At 41.7% G+C, this 24303-nt stretch overlaps 1 protein-coding gene across 4 annotated transcripts in view; it reads left to right on the forward strand.

The window, feature by feature from the left end:
• LYN (LYN proto-oncogene, Src family tyrosine kinase) overlaps nt 1-24303 on the forward strand; it is an 87344-nt gene that overhangs the window by 41177 nt on the left and 21864 nt on the right. For all 4 annotated transcript variants that reach the window (XM_034762946.1, XM_034762944.1, XM_034762947.1 and 1 more), the window contains exons 9-10: nt 16698-16880; nt 17758-17834. In XM_034762946.1, coding sequence (XP_034618837.1) covers nt 16698-16880; nt 17758-17834 — 260 coding nt within the window. The remainder of the gene's footprint in view (nt 1-16697; nt 16881-17757; nt 17835-24303) is intronic.

Here is a 24303-nt window from a genome sequence, read left to right on the forward strand (position 1 = left end):
GGATTGTAGTAAGCACCACGGCCTCATTTATTAATAGTCAGCTCCTTAACGCTTCCCTTAGTTTGGAAATAAAATGGTTATATTCTCTCAATGATAAATTACTTCTGCCTTTATGGGACAAAGATGATTCTTTTAAGCAATACTATGTACCAGGTACAAACCACAATTGATGGCTTGATTTCTGAAGAACTTTCTGTTAGTAGAAGGAAAGTAACTAGTTTTATAGTTACAAAAGGGTGGGAAGGAAGAGTGGTGTGCGAGAGAGGGAGATCACATCTGCTAGCAGCAGTATAGTTATGGATCTGTCAGCATCTCTTCATGTTTCATTTTTTTTTCAAGAGTTTATAGTTCAGTCGTAAACATTCCTGGAGGGATTGAAACTTGATGTAAAATGCTTCATCTATGATTTCTTTTGGGTTTAAAAGAAGTTGCCTTGATTCATAGGACGAGTCAAAACACACAGGGATCTGCCTATATCTCCTTTTGAATATGTACCTGAAGTGGTGCCCTTTGCTCTCTTTATATGCCAGTGTGGGGAATAGGTAAAACTCTGTTGCTTGTGTGCCAATGGTGCTAACCACTCCAACGTTTGCATGGCTGAGCTGGGTGTGGAGGTGGAGTTGCTGTTCCACTTCCCCCACCACGGTGGTTAGGAGATGACGACTGATGTTGAGGGAAGCGCATGCTCTAGGCATTGAAAGGAAGTAGAGGAGTCATTGCTCACTGTGGTCCCGGCCAGTGCCCAAAAAGTATTCTGCCTGTGTCAGCCGCTATATAGCCTGAGATGTTCTGTGGTTTCAAGACAATTTTTACTTCTATAACTCAGAGTAGGCTCTTAAGATATAATTTTGCAGGCAAGTATTGTTTTGGAGCAGGGAATGAAAAGGTATATTGTACAGATTAAAACAACGAGGAGTCCTTGTGGCTCCTTAGAGACTAACAAATTTATTTGGGCATAAGCTTTCGTGGTTATGACCCACTTCATCAGATGCATGGAATGAAAAATACAGTAAGCAGTATATATATTACAGCACATGAAAAGATGGGAGTTGCCTTACCAAGTGTGTGTGGGGTCAGTGCTAACGAGGCCAATTCAATTAGGGTGGATGTGGCCCATTCCCAACATTGACAAGAAGGTGTGAGAATCAACAGAGGGGAAATTATTTTTTGTAGTGACCCAGCCACTCCCAGTCTTTATTCAAACCTAATTTGATAGTGTTGAGTTTGCAAATTAATTCCAGTTCTGCAGTTTCTGGTTGAAGTCTGTTTTTAAGTTTTTTTATTGAAGAATGGCCACTTCTATGTTTAAGTCACATTAGCACTGACCCCCGCCCCCCATGGTAAGGCAACTCCCATCTTTTAATGTGCTGTGTATTTATACCTGCTTACTGTATTTTCCACTCCATGCAGCTGATGAAGTGGGCTGTATCCCATGAAAGCTTATGCCCAAATAAATTTGTTAGTCTCTAAGGTGCCACAAGGACTCCATGTTGTTTTTACTGATACAGACTAACACAGCTACCACTCTGAAATCTTGTACAGGTTAGTTCACTAGTCTTTCGTCTCTGGTTTTGGAGCTCTGTAATGAAAATCCCTTTGGCTTATAATGGATATCACAAATCCATATCACAGTTTGCTATGACTGAATGTGTGCAAAAGTCTAGTGGAAGTTTGGGCACCCAAGCCCTTGCTCCAGCCAAAATGATCATTCTCTGGGCCATATTTAGTTCTGAAGTAAACATGTACTGCTCCACTAACTTCAGTGGGATTGCATTCTCACATGTAGAGACATCGGTGGCCTTTCATGTAACTGGATTGGCAAATTCCCCATGCCTACATGTCATTTTGAGCTCCACATTTCATTTTAAAAAGCATTAACTGTATGCGGAGTTACTACTTTCCACCATACAATTGACCAAGATTTTTAGAGTGTTGCGTTAGTGCATTTGTGCAGCAGGTGCATTGACATGATAGAGCTAAACAGCACTATAGAACAGTGTGTCCATGTTTTATGCATTATTGTCCCCGGGTATTTACTGACATGAATCATAACATACTCTGGCATTAATAATTGAGTGAAAGAGTTCTCAGCTAGGCCAAGAGAAAAGTTAACATAAAAGGAGTCCTGATAGTTTATTTTATTAATGAGACACATTGTTCTTGCATCTCAGGTGTAAAGGATTCTTGGGTTTGAGGTAGTCTGGATGAGAGTGTCTGTCTGTAATATTGCACTATTTGTAGTATTTTTTATACAACTATTAAAGAAGAGAATGGAAAATTTCTTACTGATAATTTCCTTTCTGCTAGTAGCATTTCCTGCAATTCTGGACATCTGGGTTGCTCTCCTCTCTCTGAAGCTCATGGAGGCAGATCAGTGATTTGACATCACACAGTCTGGCCATGCTCATTTGTTCCTGCTTGCTATTGTATGAGTTATTCCCAAGTTGTAAAATATGCATATCATTATTAATGAATTTCCGAGATAATGAAATAACTATGTATACTAGACCAAGGAAGATAGTCATATGGTAATGATTCCACTTACATCTGACCCTTGCCTTTGTAAGCCATCCAGAGTGGGTGGAAGATGCTGCTAGCAGAAAGGAAAGGATCAGCAAGCAAGTTACCATTCTGCAATCCAGTGTCTCCACTGTTTCTGGACATCTGGGAAGTAGCGAGCAGTGAACAGATATAGAAAGGGTTATGAACCAAAAATCTCGTAGGAAAGCAGTACCCCCCTTTTTCTGTGCTTGCTCAAGAGTCTCTAATATTTCTGGGCCATCACCTGCAGCATGTTCCCATCAAAGAAGACCTCTGCAGAAGTTAGAAGATCCACCTTGTAGAGCTTGCCTGATGAAGGTGTTAGCTGTAGACCAAGTGGCTGCTTTGCAGCTTTCCAAAGTGGACGCACTTGCTCGTTCCGCTCTGGTGATTAAGTATGTCATCAGATGCACCTTGATTTCTTATGGGACAGGAACCTCTGATTTTAGGCTTCCACAATACATAGTCTAATCCACCTAGCGATGGAAGACTTGCTCTGAGTTCCTGGCATTTTGGGTGGAAGGACATAAATAGGGAGAGATTTTCAACACTCTTTTGGTGACTAAGGTCTCCTATACCTTTTCAGTTGGATGTTGAGATTTTGGATAGAATGAAGGATGCCAACCTCTTAGGAAGTGTGGGAGGAGGCACTTACCATAGGAAGAAAGGATTCTGGTGTGCTGAACGCCACCTTGTCCTCTTGGAGCATGAGGTAAGGCTCCTGTACAGATAAGGCTACCAGCTCCAACACTCGCCTGGGGGACATGCCAGCTACTAAGAAACCAATCTTAATGGTTAAATAAAAGGATGACTGGGAGGAAAGATCAAACCAGTATCTTAGATGCCTATATACAAATGCGAGAAGTATGGGTAATAAGCAGGAAGAACTGGAAGTGCTAATAAATAAATACAACTATGACATTGTTGGCATCACTGAAACTTGGTGGGATAATACACATGATTGGAATGTTGGTGTGGATGGGTACAGCTTGCTCAGGAAGGATAGACAGGGGAAAAAGGGAGGAGATGTTGCCTTATATATTAAAAATGTACACACTTGGACTGAGGTAGAGATGGACATAGGAGATGGAAGTGTTGAGAGTCTCTGGGTTAGGCTAAAAGGGGTGAAAAACAAGGGTGATGTCATGCTAGGAGTCTACTACAGGCCCCCTAACCAGGTCGTGAGGCTTTTTTTAAACAACTAACAAAATCACCCAAAGCCCAAGATTTGGTGGTGATGGGGGACTTCAGCTATCCGGATATATGTTGGGAAAATAACACAGCAGGGCACAGACTATCCAACAAATTCTTGGACTACTTTGCAGACAACTTTTTATTTCGGAAGGTTGAAAAAGCTACTGGGGGGAAGCTGTCCTAGACTTGATTTTAACAAATAGGGAGGAACTCGTTGAGAATTTGAAAGTAGAAGGCAGCTTGGGTGAAAGTGATCATGAAATCATAGAGTTTGAAATTCTAAGGAAGGGTAGAAGGGAGTACAGCAAAATAGAGACAATGGATTTCAGGAAGGCGGATTTTGGTAAGCCCAGAGAGCTGATAGGTAAGGTCCCATGGGAATCAAGACTGAGGGGGAAAAACAGCTGAGGAGAGTTGGCAGTTTTTCAAAGGGACACTATTAAGGGCCTAAAAGCAAGCTATTCCACTGGTTAGGAAAGATAGAAAATGTGGCAAAAGACCACCTTGGCTTAACCACGAGATCTTGCATGATCTCAAAAATAAAAAGGAGTCATATAAAAAATGGAAATTAGGACAGATTACAAAGTATGAATATAGGCAAACAACACAGGAATGTAGGGGCAAAATTAGAAAGGCAAAGGCACAAAATGATCTCAAACTAGCTACAGGAATAAAGGGAAACAAGAAGACTTTTTATCAATACATTAGAAGCAAGAGGAAGACCAAAGACAGAGTAGGCCCACTGCTTAGTGAAGAGGGAGAAACAGTAACAGGAAACTTGGAAATGGCAGAGATGCTTAATGACTTCTTTGTTTCGGTCTTCACCGAGAAGTCTGAAGGAATGCCTAACCTAGTGAATGCTAATGGGAAGGGGGTAGGTTTAGCAGATAAAATAAAAAAAAAAAGTTAAAAATCACTTAGAAAAGTTAGATACCTGCAAGTCACCAGGGCCTGATGAAATGCATCCTAGAATACTCAAGGAGCTAATAGAGGAGGTATCTGAGCCTCTAGCTATTATCTTTGGAAAATCATGGGAGACGGGAGAGAGTCCAGAAGACTGGAAAAGCGCAAATATAGTGCCCATCTATAAAAAGGTAAATAAAAACAACCCAGGAAACTACAGACCAGTTAGTTTAACTTCTGTGACAGGGAAGATAATGGAGCAAGTAATTAAGGAAATCATCTGCAAACACTTGGAAGGTGGTAAGGTGATAGGGAATAGCCAGCATGGATTTGTAAAGAACAAATTGTGTCAAACCAATCTGATAGCTTTCTTTGATAGGATAACGAGTCTTGTGGATAAGGGAGAAGCTGTGGATGTGGTATAGCTAGACTTTAGTAAGGCATTTGATATGGTCTCGCACGATAGTCTTATCGATAAACTAGGCAAATACAATTTAGATGAGGCTACTATAAGGTGGGTGCATAACTGGCTGGATAACCGTACTCAGAGAGTTGTTATTAATGGTTCCCAATCCTGCTGGAAAGGCATAACGAGTGGGGTTCCGCAGGGGTCTGTTTTGGGACCGGCTCTGTTCAATATCTTCATTAACGACTTAGATATTGGCATAGAAAGTACGCTTATTAAGTTTGCGGACCAAACTGGGAGGGATTGCAACTGCTTTGGAGGACAGGGTCATAATTCAAAATGATCTGGACAAATTGGAGAAATGGTCTGAGTTAAACAGGATGAAGTTTTAACAAAGACAAATGCAAAGTGCTCCACTTAGGAAGAAAAAATCAGTTTCATACATACAGAATGGGAAGAGACTGTCTAGGAAGGAGTACAGCAGAAAGGGATCTAGGGGTTATAGTTGACCACAAGCTAAATATGAGTCAACAGTGTGATGCTGTTGCAAAAAAAGCAAACATGATTCTGGGATGTATTAACAGGTGTGTTGTGAGCAAGACACGAGAAGTCATTCTTCCGCTCTACTCTGCTCTGGTTAGGAGTCAGCTGGAGTATTGTGTCCAGTTCTGGGCACTGCATTTCAAGAAAGATGTGGAGAAATTGGAAAGGGTCCAGAGAAGAGCAACAAGAATGATTAAAGGTCTTGAGAACATGACCTATGAAGGAAGGCTGAAGGAATTGGGTTTGTTTAGTTTGGAAAAGAGAAGACTGAGAGGGGACATGATAGCAGTTTTCAGGTATCTAAAAGAGTGTCATAAGGAGGAGGGAGAAAACTTGTTCACCTTAGCCTCTAAGGATAGAACAAGAAGCAATGGGCTTAAACTGCAGCAAGGGAGGTCTAGGTTGGACATTAGGAAAAGGTTCCTAACTGTCAAGGTGGTTAAACACTGGAATAAATTGCCTAGGGAGGTTGTGGAATCTCCATCTCTGGAGATATTTAAGAGTAGGTTAGATAAATGTCTATCAGGGATGGTCTAGACAGTATTTGGTCCTGCCATGAGGGCAGGGGACTGGACTCGATGACCTCTCAAGGTCCCTTCCAGTCCTAGAATCTATGAATCTATGACCCTGAAGTCAGAGGCTCAAAGGGATGACTAGTCAGGGCCCTCAAAGCTGGAGGAAGGTCCCATTTTGAAAAGAGAGGTCTGACCACTTGTCTGCTAATTGTACTGCTCAAAGGAATGGAATTACCTGTGGATTGTCTGCCAGGGAGCCCAAGAATCCTGCAGATTGCATGCTACTAAGAGTAGACACCTGACATACATTTAGTGCTGGACTGAATGCCTCTATCTATGCCTTCTTGAAGAAAGTCCAGAATGGTTGGAATTCCTGGATTTCTGGGAATTTCATTGTACTCTTTGGCACCAGTAGTTGAATCTGGACCAGAAATAGGAGTATGCTCTTAATGTCAATACTCTCCTAGACAAAAGCAGTATCTTAATAACTATGGAGTACAGACTGAATCCTTCTAGTGCTTCCCTCTGGGCAGCCAGGCTATTAGTTGAAGCCGTTTTGGTTGCGGGTGAAAGAGATGACCTTGTGAGAGGATGTCTGGTTTCCATGGACACTGGAGTGGGGGCTCTAGGGTCATCTCTGTCAGGTCTGAGAAGCAAGGACTCCTAGGCCAATGAGGCGTTATCAGTAGTAGAAAAGGTGGAAACACGTAAAGTAGTCTCTGTGGCCAACTATGCAATAAGGCATCTGTCTCCATGGATCTGGAGTCTGCCTTCATTGTGAAGTATGTTGGCCATTTTGTATTCGTACAATTTGGAAACAGGTTGATTGAAGGGGGGCCAAATGTCTGAAGGATGAAATCAAAAACCTCCTGATTCAGGTACCACTCAGAGTTGTTGACCCTGACCTGAATCAGTGGCCTTGTGCACTGCTGACTGTGATGGGGCTCTGATCAGGATATCACCCAGGAAAGGGTGCAGATGAATCCCCTGCAATCTGAGTTTGGCTATTACCACCTACAACCTCTTTGGGTGGGAGGACAGGGTGGGCTGAATGGGAGTGTTGGGAATCGATAATGTTTCCTGCCATAGATGAACCTCAAAAGTCTGCAGTGGTATGGTCTGATGGGGATGTAGAGATTTCATCTGCTATATCTACTGAAGTAAATAAGTCCCCCTGGAGCATAGATGACACCACAGATGCCAGGATCTCCAACCAAAACTTCATTGTCTTCATCACTTGTGGAGTCTTTTGAGGTTGGGAATGGCTCTGATACCCACTGTGTGCTTCTGTACAATGAAGACGATGGAGTAGAACCCAGAGAATCTCTCTTCTGAGGGAACACACTCTATCACTCCCACATCCAGAAGATATTTTGTTCTGTATCAGGCCGTGTGGTTTTTGGCATTGTAGGAGCTGGGTGACTGGAAGAAGATCAGACGGGATGGAGTCCACAGCTCAAGGAAGTATCCCCTGGCTCATCGTTTCCCTGACCCACTTGTCTGTGGTCAATGAAAACCCTTCCATGAGGAAATGGGAAATTCTGCCCACTAGCTCCAACTCAGGGTAGAGGCCTATGCGATCTTTATCGTTAAGTGGATTTTGGGGGGTGGGCCTGAGGTCCCTCTGGACTTCCCCCAGACCTCAGCTCTATTGTTTTTCCTCAGAAAATCTGTTGCCTCTGTGCTGGTACCTCTGTGAAGATGAGGAGAGAAAGCAGCACCTCTCTGTGAAGGCTGATCTATATTCTCTCCTGAGGGCCTTTAGTGGGGAAGGGAGAGACTGTTTTGCCACACTGCCAGCCTCCATCTTTTCTCCAGAAAAGGAGGGAGCCTGTGAATTTGGCTGAGCACAGGACGTGTTTAGAGTGAGTATTCACCTTCCAGGGTCAGAGCCATAGCTGGCTCCCGGCTACTGAGCCAAAAGCCATGGCTCAGGTTGAGAATCTCATTGCATCCATTGAGGCATCAGCTACAAATGTGATTGCTAGGGAGACTTTTTTTTTTTTTTTAAGTGGCGCCAAAGTCAGGGTGATCTCTATCCTTGAGGCTGTGAGATCTTCCAGCCAGGAAAGAGATGCTCCTGCAAAGCAGGTAGCTGCCAGGGATGCTCAGAGGGTGGCGGAGGAGGTTTCAAAGCCCTTTTTGAGAGTGGCCTCCATCTTTCTGTATGTAGGGTTCTTAGGGTAGAACTCGCCTTCTGAGCGAATAATCATGTCGCTGGGGAGGGAGGCTACAGTGGCATCAACATTTGGTGTCTCAGCAACGGAGATCTTTGACTGCTGAATGTTACAGAGCCTGAGGTCACTCTTGGTAATAGCTTGCCCTTATCAGGCTTGTCCATTCATTCCTAATCAGTTCCTCAAGGAGGAAGAAGGGGTATTGCAGCCTGAGGGAAGGATTTTGAGGAGAGAAATTTGAGGCTTACTCTTAGGAGCCTGCTCAGGTTTCACAGCCAGACAGTTCACCTTTCATCAGTGGGGGGTGAAGGGGAGAGAGAGGATGTGGAGGAATCGAAGGCCTAGTATTGCTGGATTTTTTTTGTACATCTTTTCTTTCCCTTTAACCTTTAATAGGTCACTTTGAGAGTATAGAAGTTCTGTTGTGGCTTTGGTAAAACCTTTTTTTGGTTTGCCTTCCTTTAGGCCTCTCGAGAGGTCTGCCTCAGAATCTTCCCACTGCTCCCATTTCCCCCCCCCCCTCCTCCCCCAGATTGCAGGGGAGAGGACATCCTTGTTCTTGGGAGGGAAGGAGGGAGGCAGGCTGATTAGAATCCCTATTTCTTTCCTCAGGGTGCACAGGACCCACTTTAAGATGTGGCAGAGTGGGGGAGACAGGTGGTTGCGCAAGTCTCTCTTCTTTGTTCTGCAGGGATTCCCTGGGACTTACCTGACTCGAGTGGTCAGGGTCCTCCTCGCTTTTGGAACCTCTTCCTCCTCCACACTGGGGTTCTTGGTCCTTTTTTCCCTGGTGGGAGTTGCCACCTTGGTGGGTTGCGGACCTCTGCCTATCCAAGCTGCAGCCCCAGGACCTAACACAGTTAGGCACTAACGACTGGGTGCAGGCTGGGCACAACTCACCCTCTGCTGAGCCTAGGAAGGCTGCCTCCCATGAAGAGAGAACTGGTTGAATTTGACCCAATGCTTTCTTGGCCATTCCGCCATGCCTGTAAGGGGCAAAGGAGCCAGCAGGGAAATGCTGCAGCGGAGGCTTAGGGAGTGTTAAATCCTTGAGGGGTTAACCGACCCCGGGAGGAAGAGGAAGGCTGAGATGGAAGAACACTGCTCCCCACTGCCCAAAAAATGTGCAGAAAATTTAAAACAGAAGGCGTAAGGGTGGGAACAAAAGGAACCACTGCTGTCAGCTGCTGTGGAGGCAGAGAATCTGGCCGCAAGCAGAAGCTGAGGGGGCATGGCTATACACCAAAACTCTGTTCCGCTTCTGTGTGCTGCTGAGAGGAGAGCAGCCCAAGCATCCAGAATTGTGGGAAATGCTGGGCTGCAGAAAATAAGCTGAGCCACAAAAATGCCTTCACTAAAATGAAGGATTCTAAAAATGTACCAACAAAACTTGTTAGCACACCTGACAAAGCAGTATATAATTTCCAGTTTTACATGCACAGATGTGGGATTTTGCAGGCACCAATGGACGTGTTTGCAAATATCACAGGTGCATTTTTACAATTTACACACATGCTGAAAATTTATCAGATAGGGTCTGACTTAAACTTTAAAAAGGAAGAAAGTTTGGAGTTAAAGCAGGAACTTCATTTATCCATCTCCTTTATATCTGTTTAATGAAGATAGCTAAAAAGAGTGAGTGATCACCCATGTCCTATAGATCACAATAGCAGGACACCCTGGGGTGTGTGGTAGACCTTGAGCCAGATAAACTTCAGTCAGTGAAGACAGTGGAGGAGGGCCCAGGGTAGCAGAAAGTCTCCTGGGGGTGGAGGAGAGGAGGCATTTCCAGTAACCCCGGTTGTGGCTGGGGAGGAAGTGGCATGATTAAGCTAATTCCCATTATAACCTCAGCCGGAGGAATTCCTTTGCAGCCTCTGCTGAACTTTAAATCTGCTGTCACCTGGGGCAGGCCCTAAGGAAAGGCAAAAGTGGAAATGCCACCTGCCCACCCTCACTGTGTACACGGAAAGGTTTATTCAAATTCAGGTGGCCTGTGCAGATAGAGCACAGCTGCAGAGCAGCCAAAACTATTATGTAAATGGTAGAACCAGGAAATTATTATTATTTACTATTTGTATTGCGGTAGTGCCTAGCAACTCTAGTCGTGGACCAGGACCCCATTGTGCTAGGCACTGTGAAAACACAGAACAAATAGACAGTCCCTGCTCAACTTGATGTCACTGGCTTGTACAGACCCAAACCTGAAGTCACTGTGTAATCCACCATTCAGTGTGTATTATGTGTCACATTCTGTGCCAGCTCCAGGTCTGTCAAGCTGTCTTTCAGTGATTCAAGAGCCTGAGAACCAGCCTCAGGGCAGACTGTTAGGAAGCAGGGCACATCCCCAAATTGGTTGTGAGCAGGGCCGGCTTTAGCAGGTGCGGGGCCCCACACTGGGACACAAATTGTCTCGCGCCCCCCCTGCCACAACTCCACCCTAGCCCCGCCCTGACTCCGCCCCCACCCTGCCCCATTGGATCCCCCCCCAAATCCCCGCCCTGGCCCCGCGTCTTCCCCAAGCATGCCGCATTCCTCCTCCCCACCCCTCCCTCCCAGGTTTGCGCTGATCAGCTGTATGGCAAATGTATGTATGTATGACCCTAATGAAAATGTATGGCGGCTCAAGCGCTGGAGGGAGGGGGGAGAAGCAGGATGCAGTTTTTGTTTTTTGTTTTTTTTTTCCGCTCCGTTGGCAGCCCCGGACGTTGCGGGGCCCTCTTAGGCACGGGCCCCATTCCGGGGAATCGGCCGAATTGGCTTAAAGCCGGCCCTAGTTGTGAGTTCTATACTTAGAATTCACCACCAATTATCAAGTACATAAATGTCAATATTACCTTACAATATGCGATACAGCTGCTATAAGAGAGATTAATGCATGCAACAACTCACCAGCTTTCAATATAGTCTAAACACAGTCTGATAATTCTAATACCTATTTAACAATACTAACACACAGGTGAGCCAGACTGATTCCCGCTGTGTATCTGTGAGTGTTCAGTTGAGACATGGGGATCTAGGCATGAGCTGGCACCTGGTCTGCCAGTCTCACATAGGCCGGCTGCAGCTGCCAGCTAGGTGACATCGTCCTTTAGCTCAAATCCTAAAGCCTTATGCTCTTAACTTGGGAGGAACTGATTCAATCCCCAGCAATGACCAAGCTGATGGTCGGTCATTGCACTTAGGGAAAAATCCCTTCAGGATTCAAGCTGTCAAGAGTGAGGGGGTTTCATGCATTATACACCCCCTGGATTTGAAAGGAGTTTTGCCTGAGTAAGGGGTACACGATTGGATCCAAGCACATTCTGAAGTAGTTAGGAACACGAAATCTGGTTATTGCAACATTTCTCTTTCATCTGGTTTTCTTAGCTCTATTTGACGAAACAAGTGATTTTTCTCTCCATATTTAACAGAGGGCTATAGAGGACCTACTGGACAAATAACTGGCCTTGCCTCTTTATTGCCTTGGTCAGGCTTTTGTTTTATTCTGTCACCACAATAGGATTATGCTAAAACAGACTTTATTTATTCAGGGAGGTGCTGAAGTCAAAGAACCATAGAAATGTAGGGCCAGAAGGGATCTCTAGAGGCACTGAGGCAGGACCAAATGTATCTAAACCATCCCTGCCAGGTGTTTCTCTAACCTGTTCTTAAAATCCTCCAATGATGGGGATTCTCCAATCTCCGTTTGAAGCCTGTTCCAGTGTTTAACTACCCTTATAGTTAGAAAGCTTTTCAGAATATCTTTCCTAAATCTTCCTTGCTGCAGATTAAGACCGTTACTTCTTGTCCTGCCTTCGGTAGACATGGAGAGCAATTGATCACCACCCTATTTATAACAGCCCTTAACATATTTGAAGGCTGTTATCAGATCCCCCCTCAGTCTTCTTTTCTCAAGGCTAAACAATGCCCACTTTTTTTTTAACCTTTCCTCATAGTTCAGGTTTTCTAAACCTTTTGTTGGTTTTGTAGCTCTCTTCTGGACTCCCTCCAGTTTGTCCACATCTTTCTTAAAGTGTGGTGCCCAGAACTGGACAGAGTATGCCAGTAGAGGACTCCACCACAGCTGAGTAGAGTGGGACAATTACCAACTATGTTTTACCTACAACACTCCTGTTGATATTAGCCTTTTTTCTTGTAACTGCATCACATTGTTGACTTGTAATTGATCTGTGATCCACTATAACCCCCAGATCCTTTTAGCAGTATTACTGCCTACCCAGCTATTTTCCATTTTGTAGGTCGTGCATTTGATTTTTTTTTCTTCCTAGTACTTTCTTTATTGGATTTCATCTTTTTAATTTCAGATCAGTTCTCCATTTTGTCATAATTGTTTTGAATCCTAATCTTATCCTCCAAAGTGATTGCCACGTTTGTTTCAATATAGCAGAAATTGTAAAAGTGCAGCATTATCCTCTTTTAGCTGAGAAGAATATTTAAGACCAATTTTCCTAAAGGTGGGATCCATGTGCCTGCAGATCTAATGGAAGAATTTGACCCTTAATTATATTAACAGGTCATCTTGAAGTGCTTGTTTCATGTTTTTTGACTGCTGTTCAAGAGACAATCTTTCTTATAATCTCAGCTGAACTTTTTTATACAATGTGACAGGCCTTAAGACTGCTTTCAGAGTTCCTTCTGTTCTCTGCGGCGGAGAGGAGAGCCGATGTGGTGGTTAGAGCATTAGCTTAGGACTTTGGAGATGTTGGTTCTATTCCTTGCTCTCCCATAAACTTCCTTTGTGCCCAATTGCAAGTAAACTTAGCCCCCCTGTGCCTTAGTTCCTCATCTGGAAAACAGAGAAAATAGTACTTCACAGGAGTGCTGTGAGGACAAATACACATTAGAATGTGAGGTGCTCAAATGCTACCATGATATAAGTACCTAAGATAGATAGATAGACTAAGGAACCCTGACTAAACACACACCCTGGAAAAAGCAGAGCTTTCCTAGATTATTCAGACTCTGAATGTTAGAAACTAAACAAAAGTCTAAATAGGAAAAAATATTGTTCAATATAGATTACCTGTTGTCAAATCCCCTAATGAAAATAAGCTTTCACCTTGTGGTGGAAGAGTCAAAAAATTGTTCAGGTGTTTGTCAGGAACAAGGATTTGACTCTGGGGGATTGAAGGGAAAATATCCACTGACTTCAATGGAAGCAGAATAAGAGAGAGCATTTTATACGTGCAACTACTGCATATGTAGTAGTTGATTTTACAAGATCACAGTCATATGGGATTGGTCCTGCTTTGAGCAGGGGGTTGGACTAGATGACCCCCTGAGGTCCCTTCCAACCCTAATCTTCTATGATTCTATGATTCATATATATGAAATCAGAGCCTGTTGTAAAATGAATACACAGCATGATGACAGTCTTTATTAGTGTATATTACAGTGCTGGTTTTAAGTTTACAGTCTGAAATGGGATTTTAATGAAGCCACATAGATAGAATTAAATATTTTTATTGAATCCCTGCACTAGAATTTGGCATTCACACCTCAAGTGACACAAAGAACTAGCGGAGATTAATGAAGCAGGGTGACCTTTAATTTTAGTACAAATATTGCGCCCCTTAAAATAGAATGGGTGAAATTCTTGCTCATTTGAAGTAAATGAAGAAACTGCCATTGATTTCAATTGGGTGAAAATTGTATCCATATTCTCAGTGATGTGATATATTCTTTCCTCCTGCCCCTCCAAATGGTGGACATTCCGGAGTAGGCTTTCAGCTTTAGGCACACACAGTTGGACAGGCAGATTTGCGGGCACACTAATTGAATATCTTTGCCTGCCCATGGCTTTGCAAGTTGTGCACAAATATTAGATGTCTGCATTCATAAGTGAGGCATGTACTTCAATGTAAGTACATAGTTGCCCATATCTAACTTTACAAATCTGGGTTCTTAAGGGTTTTTTTAAATTAATTATTCTGTGTACTAGTAACTTGTACTTTCAGAGCAAATGAAAGTCTCATGTTACTATCCACACATGCTATATAATGAGATTACTGCTTTATCTCATATTGAAATGTTAAATGAAATGAAAACTAAAAAATAAATAAATTGTAGGATCCAATTGAGAAGGGATACATAAAATGGTGTCAGATCTCCTTAGATTAATTTTGCCCCTCTTACACTCAGATTCTCTTAGATTTACTTACTTTACTTGCACATTCCCCACATATAGAGTCTCCAAGGAGTGTTAACTTATATAAGAAGGAACCAGTTAAAGATATAAGGTGAAGTAGCCCCCAGCTTCTTTAACGTTCACTTTCTTCTGGCTCGTCACTGTGCAAAACAGACCAAGGGCCTGTCTACACAGTGAGTTAGTGTGCTGCAAGCCAGGGTCTGAATCAACAGCACACCACTTTGTTGCACACTAACTTGCCACATAAACGCCACAACAGTGCATTAAAAGTCCTGGAGTATGGCTTAGTGTGGAAAGCGCAGAGTTAGTACATGGGATTCACATAATGGCTTTCCATGAACTAACTCACCATGTAACAAGCTGTGATTTACAGTCACACTACTAATGCATAAGGGAGTTTAAGTAGAGATTAAGGAGTTGCTTACTTTCAGGTAGACACACAAACTGTGTTGAAATTGTACAGATTGTTGTTGGGTAGAGAAATGTATCTGGTGGGTTGAGTCATGAAAGTTTACCTCTTCCTGTACATATTTTTTCAGTGTTGAAATACATAGATTGCAGCACAAAGAGTTGAGGTTTGGTTTTATTAGTGCACTTGTGTTAAGAATGGCATGTTTAGAAGGATACTTTTTTATATCACTTCAGTAAAAATTAAATAACACAGGCTTTTAAAGATTGCTACACCTGAATAAAATATTATTTTATCACTAAAGTTTATGTATTAAGAATATTCTACATTGATTCCATCAGAAAATATTCCTTTATCTTCCGTATCCATGTACTAATCTTTGTACATTGATATATGGGTAATTAGCATATTTCATGAAATCTCAGCACATACAGTTCAATACATCATATACTTATTTTATTCCAAATTATTTCTCCAACTGATGCTGTTTGTACCTTTTTAATGTAGTTTAAAGCAGTGGTTCTCAAACTTGGGCTGCTGCTTCTTCAGGGAAAGCCCTTGGCAGGCCGGGCGGGTTTGTTTACCACGTCCGCAGGTTCGACCGATCACGACTCCTACTGGCTGCGGTTCGCCGCTCCAGGCCAATGGGGGCTGCAGGAAGGGCGGCCAGCACATCTCTCGGCCCACGCCGCTTCCCGCTGCCCCCATTGGCCTGGAGCTGCGAACCACAGCCAGTGGGAGCCGCGATCAACCGAACCTGCAGACGCGGCAGGTAAACAAACTGGCCCAGCCCACCAGGGGCTTTCTCTGAACAGGCGGCGGCTCAAGTTTGGGAACCACTGGTTTAAAGGGTATTGAATTAAGACAAAGCTGTATCTGACCTTAATATAGGTTTGCAGGGAGGCTCGTTAGGACTTTCCCTTTATTCTTGAGCACTAACATACTTTTAAAGTAATTAAGGAAAGCAAAACAATCCCCCCCACCTCCTGGGCAAAAGATCACCTGACAAGCAATAATGAGGTTTTAAACCTTCACCTGAGTGCTACAGTGTTGCATTCCTGAAACATAATTTTAAAAATGTATTTGGTCACACTGAAGGTTCTATTTCTGAATCATTTATAAGGGTTAATAAATTATTAATAACTGTTCTAAACATCGAAGAGTCCTGTGGCACCCTATAGACTAACAGACATATTGGAGCATAAGCTTTCATGGGTGAATACCCACTTCATCAGACGCATGTGGTGGAAATTTCTAGAGGCAGGTATATATATGCAGGCCAGAATCAGTCTGGAGATAACAAGGTCAGTTCAGTCAGGGAGGACGAGGCCCTCTTCTAGCAGTTGAGGTGTGAAAACCAAGGGAGGAGAAACTTTTACAGATCCAGACTAACACAGCTACCCCTCTCGTGTTATAAACATGTTACAGGTATGAGTAGTCTTCTTGTAGGGACATAAGTTAAAGATGTGATTAGAAAGTTATAAGCAAGCTAGTGACTTGCTGAATTCTAGTTAGACATTCATTAAACTATCTAGTGATCATTTATTTACTTTTTATGAACTATTTATAAATGAAACCTTACTACAGAGAGTGGTTGCTTATTTTTAATTTGAGTTTTCAGGTAAATGACTTACACAAATAGAACATTGTGCATTAACAGACCCTCTCTCCATACATTGATATGTTTTATTGCAAAATATGGTATGATTATAGTACAAGTAATTTAATTGTGCTGTGTCTGGACACTTCTCACCAGGTTTATACCATTCATGAAGTCCAATCTGGTTTCTGACCTCTCCTAACAGTCAGTGCGCTGTGCTGAATGAGTTCTGTGCCATAATAATCCCTTCCTTTTTAGGTTACTATAATAATAGTACAAAAGTGGCTGTGAAGACCCTGAAGCCTGGAACGATGTCTGTACAAGCATTCATGGAGGAAGCCAACCTCATGAAAACACTTCAGCATGACAAGTTAGTAAGGCTGTATGCTGTAGTCAGCAAAGAGGAACCTATCTATATTATAACAGAATTCATGGCAAAAGGTGAGAGTTGTTGGACTCTGTGAGCACTTCCTAATTAAATGTCAAATCAACCTCTAGTAACAAAAAAGGGGAGAAATAATTGTGTTAATTTTACTTTTTTGTAGTTTTTATATTAAATGATCAAGTATCTAGCTTAAGAGAGGACAAGAGTTTTCGTTTTATGCTCATGTGTTTTAAGATGCATCCTTTTAGAAATCACTCAAGCACTCTAAAACTAGTTTAACAAATAATAAACATATCACTTATAATATCTTGATGACCTTGCGTTATGCATCCAATACTTATGTTTTCTGCCAAAGTGGGGGAATGCTTTGAACCATATGCTGCTATCCTGCAGTTAAATTCATGAAAAGTCCTGTTGATGGGCCCTACAGGAAGGACTTCTGTACCATGCTTTTATGAATAATTACTACACAGTGCTAGTCAGGCTGCAGAATCAAATCCTGTGTAAATAGATATTTTAGTTGTATTTTACTACCAAAGGGCTTTGAGTTAGACATGCTTTTTGTGACTTTTTAAAATATTGCCATTGATAACTAGGTTGATAATTGTGGGCAACTTTGCTGATATTCCTTAGAACGGGAAAAAATCAATCACTCAAATTTAAAAAAAAACAAACCTTAAACAATGTTGAACTCGAGAGAAGCTTGACCGTTTAGTTTTGCACCACAGAAAGCTGCATAGCTGATCAACTCAGATATTGGATCGGCATTGTTGTTATAGCATGTAAAGAACCATGTAACTAATTGTGGCCGACTTAAAAATATGTTAAAACAAAACAAAAAACCATGCAGAAGGTAGTGAGACTGGCTATAGACTTATTAGTCTTTATTTTACTTGTGAACTGTGCTGACTTATTCTTTCTGCATTGAAACAGGCAGTCTGCTGGATTTTCTGAAGAGTGATGAAGGAAGTAAAATACTGCTTCCAAAGCTAATTGACTTCTCAGCTCAGGTAAATGGTTATATTCTAAAGAACACTAAGAAGCATTTAGTATCTTGGAGGATGAACCTCATATCAGGCACTGTTGAAAAAATCTGTTGTTGTAACAGTGGTCTTCCAAGACTTTTTGGTGTGACGTTTAGAGCTATTTTTGTGGGAGATAGAAAAAAGAATAGATATTTCACAGAGTGTGTGTATGATTAAGCCTACACTTTAACATTAGTAACATCGATTTTATTGTCAGTGATATGTCTCTTTGTTTGCAGCAGGGGGGATTGTTTTCAGTTCTAGCAGATATGTGTAAGATGGTAGCACTAGTTCCAGATGTTACATGCATTTGCAAATCTTTAAAATAAGGCTAATGCATTCTTTTCACCTTTCCTTGAGCTGAGTCAGCTAATAAAGAAATTCTGTTTAGCGTCAGAGATCACTATCACTTTCAAACTGATTTGGGGGTAATTTTGTTCTATAACTGAAATGTATGTGAAGGATGGTTCAGAATACCAACACATGATTTACTAAACCAACTGGCAGCCCCAGCTACAAATAATACATGGGATACCTTGTGCATTGTGGGTAAAACTTTCAAAAGCACCAAAATGACTTAGGAGCCAAAAGTCAACTGAAAAGTCAATAGGGCTTATGCTCTTAAGTCATCTTCATGCTTTTGAATATTTTAACACGTGCTACTAACTTACAATAGTTGTTTGCTTCTGGTAGGGTATTGGTTTTTATGAGTGTTAGACTGGTACGGACTCTTTATTTTGTAGCTTGCTGTACTGATTTGTTACAGTGCATGAGAAAAGGCAATAGAAATGTTAAATAATGTAATACGGTATTGGTAATGACAATCAAAAGTTTAATGTAGCCAATATATAAATACATATGATTTGGACTTATTATGGATACACAGGCTGGTACAAGCCAATGCAGTGAAGCCATTAAGTTGTAGGCCCCAAGCTTAAAACAGACCTAGTATTTGGGACTGCCTTACTCCACAACCATTGGTCCAAGGTGGCTGCAGGTTTGGTAGCTTGTCTGAACTATCTGTGGCAGTCTCTTTTGGGTATTTTTCAAGGAAAAACTATTCAGGTTTGAGAAATAGATTGATACTTAGCCTTTGTAGTTAACAGAAAGGGACCTATAGAGATTAAAAACATGAGCAGAAAATAATAAAATGAAAAACTGGAAAAATATAACGTAGATGGGGAAAATGTACTAGAAAATACATGTACTCTATGGGAGAGGACAAATGTGTGAATTGGTAAGGCTAATAGAGACCCAATTGTCAAACCCCACATGAATTTATAATCTGCCAAAAAAAAAATGCAATTTTGGACTGCATGTGCAAAGACAACAGCTGATGGACTGGATAGGTTCTGGTGTATTTGGTGTATTTGGAATATTGTGTTCAGTTCTGGGCACCACCTTGTGACGGGTTGGATCACAGAAACCCCCTTGGGAGCTGCTACCTGATGTACCAGGACTACCCCTGCTCCTGTTTTCCCTGCCAGCTCAGGACTCCAGCACCCTGTCTTGCTGAGCCAGACACTCCCGTCTGTTCCAACACAGACCCAGGGTCTGAATCACTTGTCCCAGAGCTGCAAGTTTACCCAAAAACAGCTCACAGAAGTGTGCTTGTCTTTAGCATTCAGATGCCCAACTCCCATTGGGGTCTAAACCCAAATAAATCTGTTTTACCCTGCATAAAGCTTATGCAGGGCAAACTCATAAATTGTTCGCCCTCTATAACACTGATAGAGAGAGATACACAATTGTTTGCTCCCCCAGGTATTAATACATACTCTGAGTTAATGAATAAAAAGTGATTTTATTAAATACAGAAAGTAGGATTTAAGTGGTTCCAAGTAGTAACAGACAGAACAAAGTAAGTCACCAAGCAAAATAAAATAAAATGCGCAAATCTATGTCTAATCAAACTGAATACAGATAATCTCACCCTCAGAGGTGCTTCAGTAAGTTTTTTCTCAGACTGGACACCTTCCAGGCCTGGGCACAATTCTTTCCCCTGGTACAGCTCTTGTTGCAGCTCAGGTGATAGCGAGGGGATTCTTCATGATGGCTCCTCCATCCCTCTGTTCTCTTCCACCCCTTTATATATCTTTTTGCATAAGACGGGAACCCTTTGTCCCTTTGGGTTTCCACCCCCCCTCACTGGAAAAGCACCAGGTTAAAGATGGATTCCAGTTCAGGTGACATGATCACATGTCACTGCAAGACTTCATTGCCCACTTGCCAGCACACACATATACAGGAAGACTAACAAGTAAACACAGCCATCTGCAGACAATGGTCCTTGTTAATGGAAGTCATCAAGATTCCAAACCATCATTAATGGCCCACACTTTACATAATTACAATAGGCCCTCAGAGTTATGTTTTATATTTCTAGTTTTAGATACAAGAGTGGTACATTTCTACAAATAGGATGATCACACTCAGTAGATTATGAGCTTTGTAATGATACCTTACAAGAGACCTTTTGCATGAAGCATATCCCAGTTACATTATATTCACTTATTATCATGTTTTTATAAAACCATATAGACTGCACAACATCACAGATGATGGACTGGATAGGTTCTGCTGTATTTGGAATATTATGTTCAGTTCTGGGCACCACCTTATCAGTAATTCAGAGCCTGGAAAAATTGATTTATAGTGAGGAAAGAGCTAAAAAGCTAATTGTGTACAGCTTGGCTAAGCGACTACTAAGATGATGGGACAATGATAACTGTTTACAAATATCTGAAGAATGAAAACACCTGTGGAGATGAAGACTTAAACCTGCACCCAAGCAGAGCCCCATTGAAGTCTGGGCCTCAGAGACTCAGTGCCTTATTTACCCTCCCCCCAAATAGAACTAGGTGTGAAGAAGAAATTTTCAAAAAGGAAAATTCAGGGTGAAAATCGGGAAAAGCCTCTTGAGGCTGAGATGTGGAACAGTCTCTGAAGGGATGTGCAGGAAACCCTATGAGGATTTTTAATACTACAGTGAACAAAGCACTAGAGAAATGTACAATAGGGATTGGTACCTGGAAGATGGAAAGGATGATGGACTATTTCTGTTGCTGACTTGTTTGATTAAAGTCCTTTAATAAAATTAATAATTCTTTAGGGCCTAAGACAGAGACACTTTATTTTCAAGCTGTGTTGTTCACCTTCTAAGATATTCAGTTTTAAATAATTGTAGCTTCACAGCAAATCTGACAGTAAATCCAGTGATACAAACTCCGTTTTCAACAACACAGACTGTACTAAGAACAGAGGGGTATGAAAAACATGTTTAATAAATTTTTCAGGATGTGCCTGGCTTGTGCATTAGCTTATGCTTCATGCATTGGTTCATAGCTCCATGCTTATCCTGAGGGAAAAGAAATTGGAAAGCTGTGTCTCAACATAAATAAATAAAAGGAAATTCCCATTCAACTGCTTAAGCCAAGACCAGCACATTTTGCTTTGGTTGACACAGACTTGAACTGTGTGTGACAGTCTAATTCACACCACTCTGGCAGGCTCTGTGCCAGCTTATTCCAACTTCCCAGGAAAAAAAGAAAAACCAGCAATAGCATGAGGTTTTCTCTTTGCTTGTACATTCACTTTGCTGTTGCATCATGTTGACATTTGTCACAAACACACAGCTCTTGGGGGGTACCATTGTTTTGTGACTATCCTGAAATAGCTGTGCATTGGTGTTCCGTGTGTGGTCTGCACAAACTATTTGAGAGAACCTGCACTCCTTGCAGAATAACAAATTAACCAAGGGTTTATGGTGCAACAGGAAGAAAGTAAACAGGAAGCATCCAGAGGAATGGTCATAGTGATCTGAAGTGGCCTGTCAGATAGTGGGGTGTAAAAAAGAGAGAGGATGTGGTCATTGTGACCGACTGACAGCACAAAAATAGATACAGCACTTAATGGCCCTTAAAACCAAACACTTAGTTGAACACTGCTGACTTCTTACAGCATTATTTGGTATAAATTTGAATTGGCATTTCCATCACAACCCCCACTTTCAGGGCTTATAACCCTGCAAGTTTAATTCACAATTGTTCAGGGGAAAAATCTTCAATCATTGAAAGGAATGGTTTCGATCTACAGAGGTTATAGTGTTTTGGTTGTTTCAGATTCTTTTTAAAACCAAACCAAACAAAAACATCTATCTAAAATAGCCTAAATTTAATAGCTGGTATCTTTCAAGCAAACCATCAAATTCACACCTGCTGTAATTGTACTGAAGCCAGTGCTAATAAGCACCAACATCAAATCAGGGTACAGTCTTTTGTTGAATTCAGCGGTATAGAATTGGGCACCAAAGATGTAGAGTACACCAGAAAGGATGTTTGGAATAATAATGGAGAACCAAAAATCAGAACAGAATTGTCTTTCACAGATTCCCTTGCTAGCTCCTTGTTACACCACTATTTGTCTTGCACAGCTAGTAACTAACACATCAGCTGATTGTATAATTTCCTTGGTCTGGTGCTCGGGAGCTAACAGTTTACAAGAAGTACCACCTCCTGTAAACTCTTCTGCTTGTCAGCTATGTGATTGAGCAATTCCAAGGTGCTGTACATTCTTTAGTCTCCATTCATCAGTTTGGAAACTATATATATTCCACCAGCTTCTTTTGCAAGCTATGCTAGCAAAGGTTGTTAATACAACAGTTCAAAGCTAATCAGCATGCAAAATGGTTATGCTCTCCTGTCTCCATTCACAACTGACAACAGCTCCCTGCATAGCAATTTAACTAGCACAGCTAACGAGCTCTATTTGCTTCATTAGTGGATCTTGTCCTTGATCCAGAGCTAATGGGCTCCTGAAGCTGCCAGGTGATGAAATTTCCCTAGTTTAAGAGCTCTTATGTGCTTGTGTTTACAAGCTCCATAACCTCTTGCTCCAAAGCTAGTGACCCAGTGTACTTTATAATCTCCTTCTGCTTCAAGAGCTGAGTTTCCAAATTCCTGTAACCATTTACTACAGTTAGCTAACTGCACACACATACAGTATCCATCTTTAACTGCATAGTTAACTCTTAACAGAATTTCTACTGAATGTGCTCAATCCTCCATTTTGAAATGCTCAAAGCATTGTTATTGTAAAAAATAATCTTATTCAGGCCTGTTTAAAACAGTCCGAGCTTGTAAATTCATTGTTCTATGCAATGTAGTTGTAGCCGTGTTGGTCCCAGGATATTAGAGAGACACGGTGGTGAGGTAATATCTTTTATTGAACCAGGTTCTGTTCATGAGAGAGACGAACCCAAAATCCAGGAACAATGTTCTAGCCCAGGGGTCGGCAACCTTTCAGAAGTGGTGTGCCGAGTCTTCATTTATTCACTGTGATTTAAGGTTTTGCGTGCCAGTAATACATTTTAACGTTTTTAGAAGGCCTCGTTCTATAAGTCTGTTACATAACTAAACTATTGTTGTATGTAAAGTAAGTAAGGTTTTTAAAATGTTTAAGAAGCTTCATTTTAAAATTAAATTAAAATGCAGAGCCCCCTGGACTGGTGGCCAGGACCGGTGTGAGTGCCACTGAAAATCAGCTCACGTGCCGCCTTTGGCACACGTGCCATACATTGCCTACCCCTGTTGTAACCCTTTTTCAGTAGGAATAAAATAAACCAGAGACATGTAGCAATTATTTTGTCATAATTCTTATCCAGCATTGGAGGTCTCAATTTTTTTTTCCAGTTCCTTTTTTTTTTTTTTTTTGGGTAACCTTACATTCTGGTAAATGATTGCCCAACAAACTACTCTGTTTCATCTTCCTTAGTTTTGTGTGGGCGTTTTGCACTGTTTAGAATACAAAGCAGCTAACTGAAGCTAAAAGCCTTCCCTGCCCAAGTTTTTGCTCACATCTTTAACATAAACATTGATACAAAATGAAAAGAAATATTATATAAGGCCTCTTTAATAAGTTGTAAAAACCAAAACCAAACCTGGAGTATGTTTCTGAAGAGTTGTAGACTGCCATCATTATTCATCATGCTGCACCAATTAACATTTTGGTCACATCAGGATTAAATCTTAATTTTTTTTTTACATAAACGCAGGGCTGCCCGGGGGGCAAGTGGGGCAATTTGCCCCGCCCCCTCACCCCACGAGAATATAGTATTCTATAGTATTGCAACTTTTTTTTATGGAAGGGCCCCCAAAATTGCTTTGCCCCAGGCCCCCTGAATCCTCTGGTCAGCCCTGCATACACTGAGTCCTCTTGATCACTATTTCTTCCATTGGCTAGACATTTGTGACCAGAATCCCAGGGGAGCCAGCTGAGGTCACTCAATTCTGGTGAACTGCACAGAAGGGGCAGGCAATCCCAAAAGCTGGTGGATATTCCAATACTTAGATTTACCAAGCCAGCACAAAGCAGCTTTTATTATTTAATTTTATTTAATTTATACCTCACTGGTTATGAAGTCAACAACACAGTTCCCTTAATGTAACCCAGCCTC

Source organism: Trachemys scripta, chromosome 2 (assembly GCF_013100865.1).
Source record: "Trachemys scripta elegans isolate TJP31775 chromosome 2, CAS_Tse_1.0, whole genome shotgun sequence".
NCBI classification, from domain to species: domain Eukaryota; kingdom Metazoa; phylum Chordata; order Testudines; family Emydidae; genus Trachemys; species Trachemys scripta.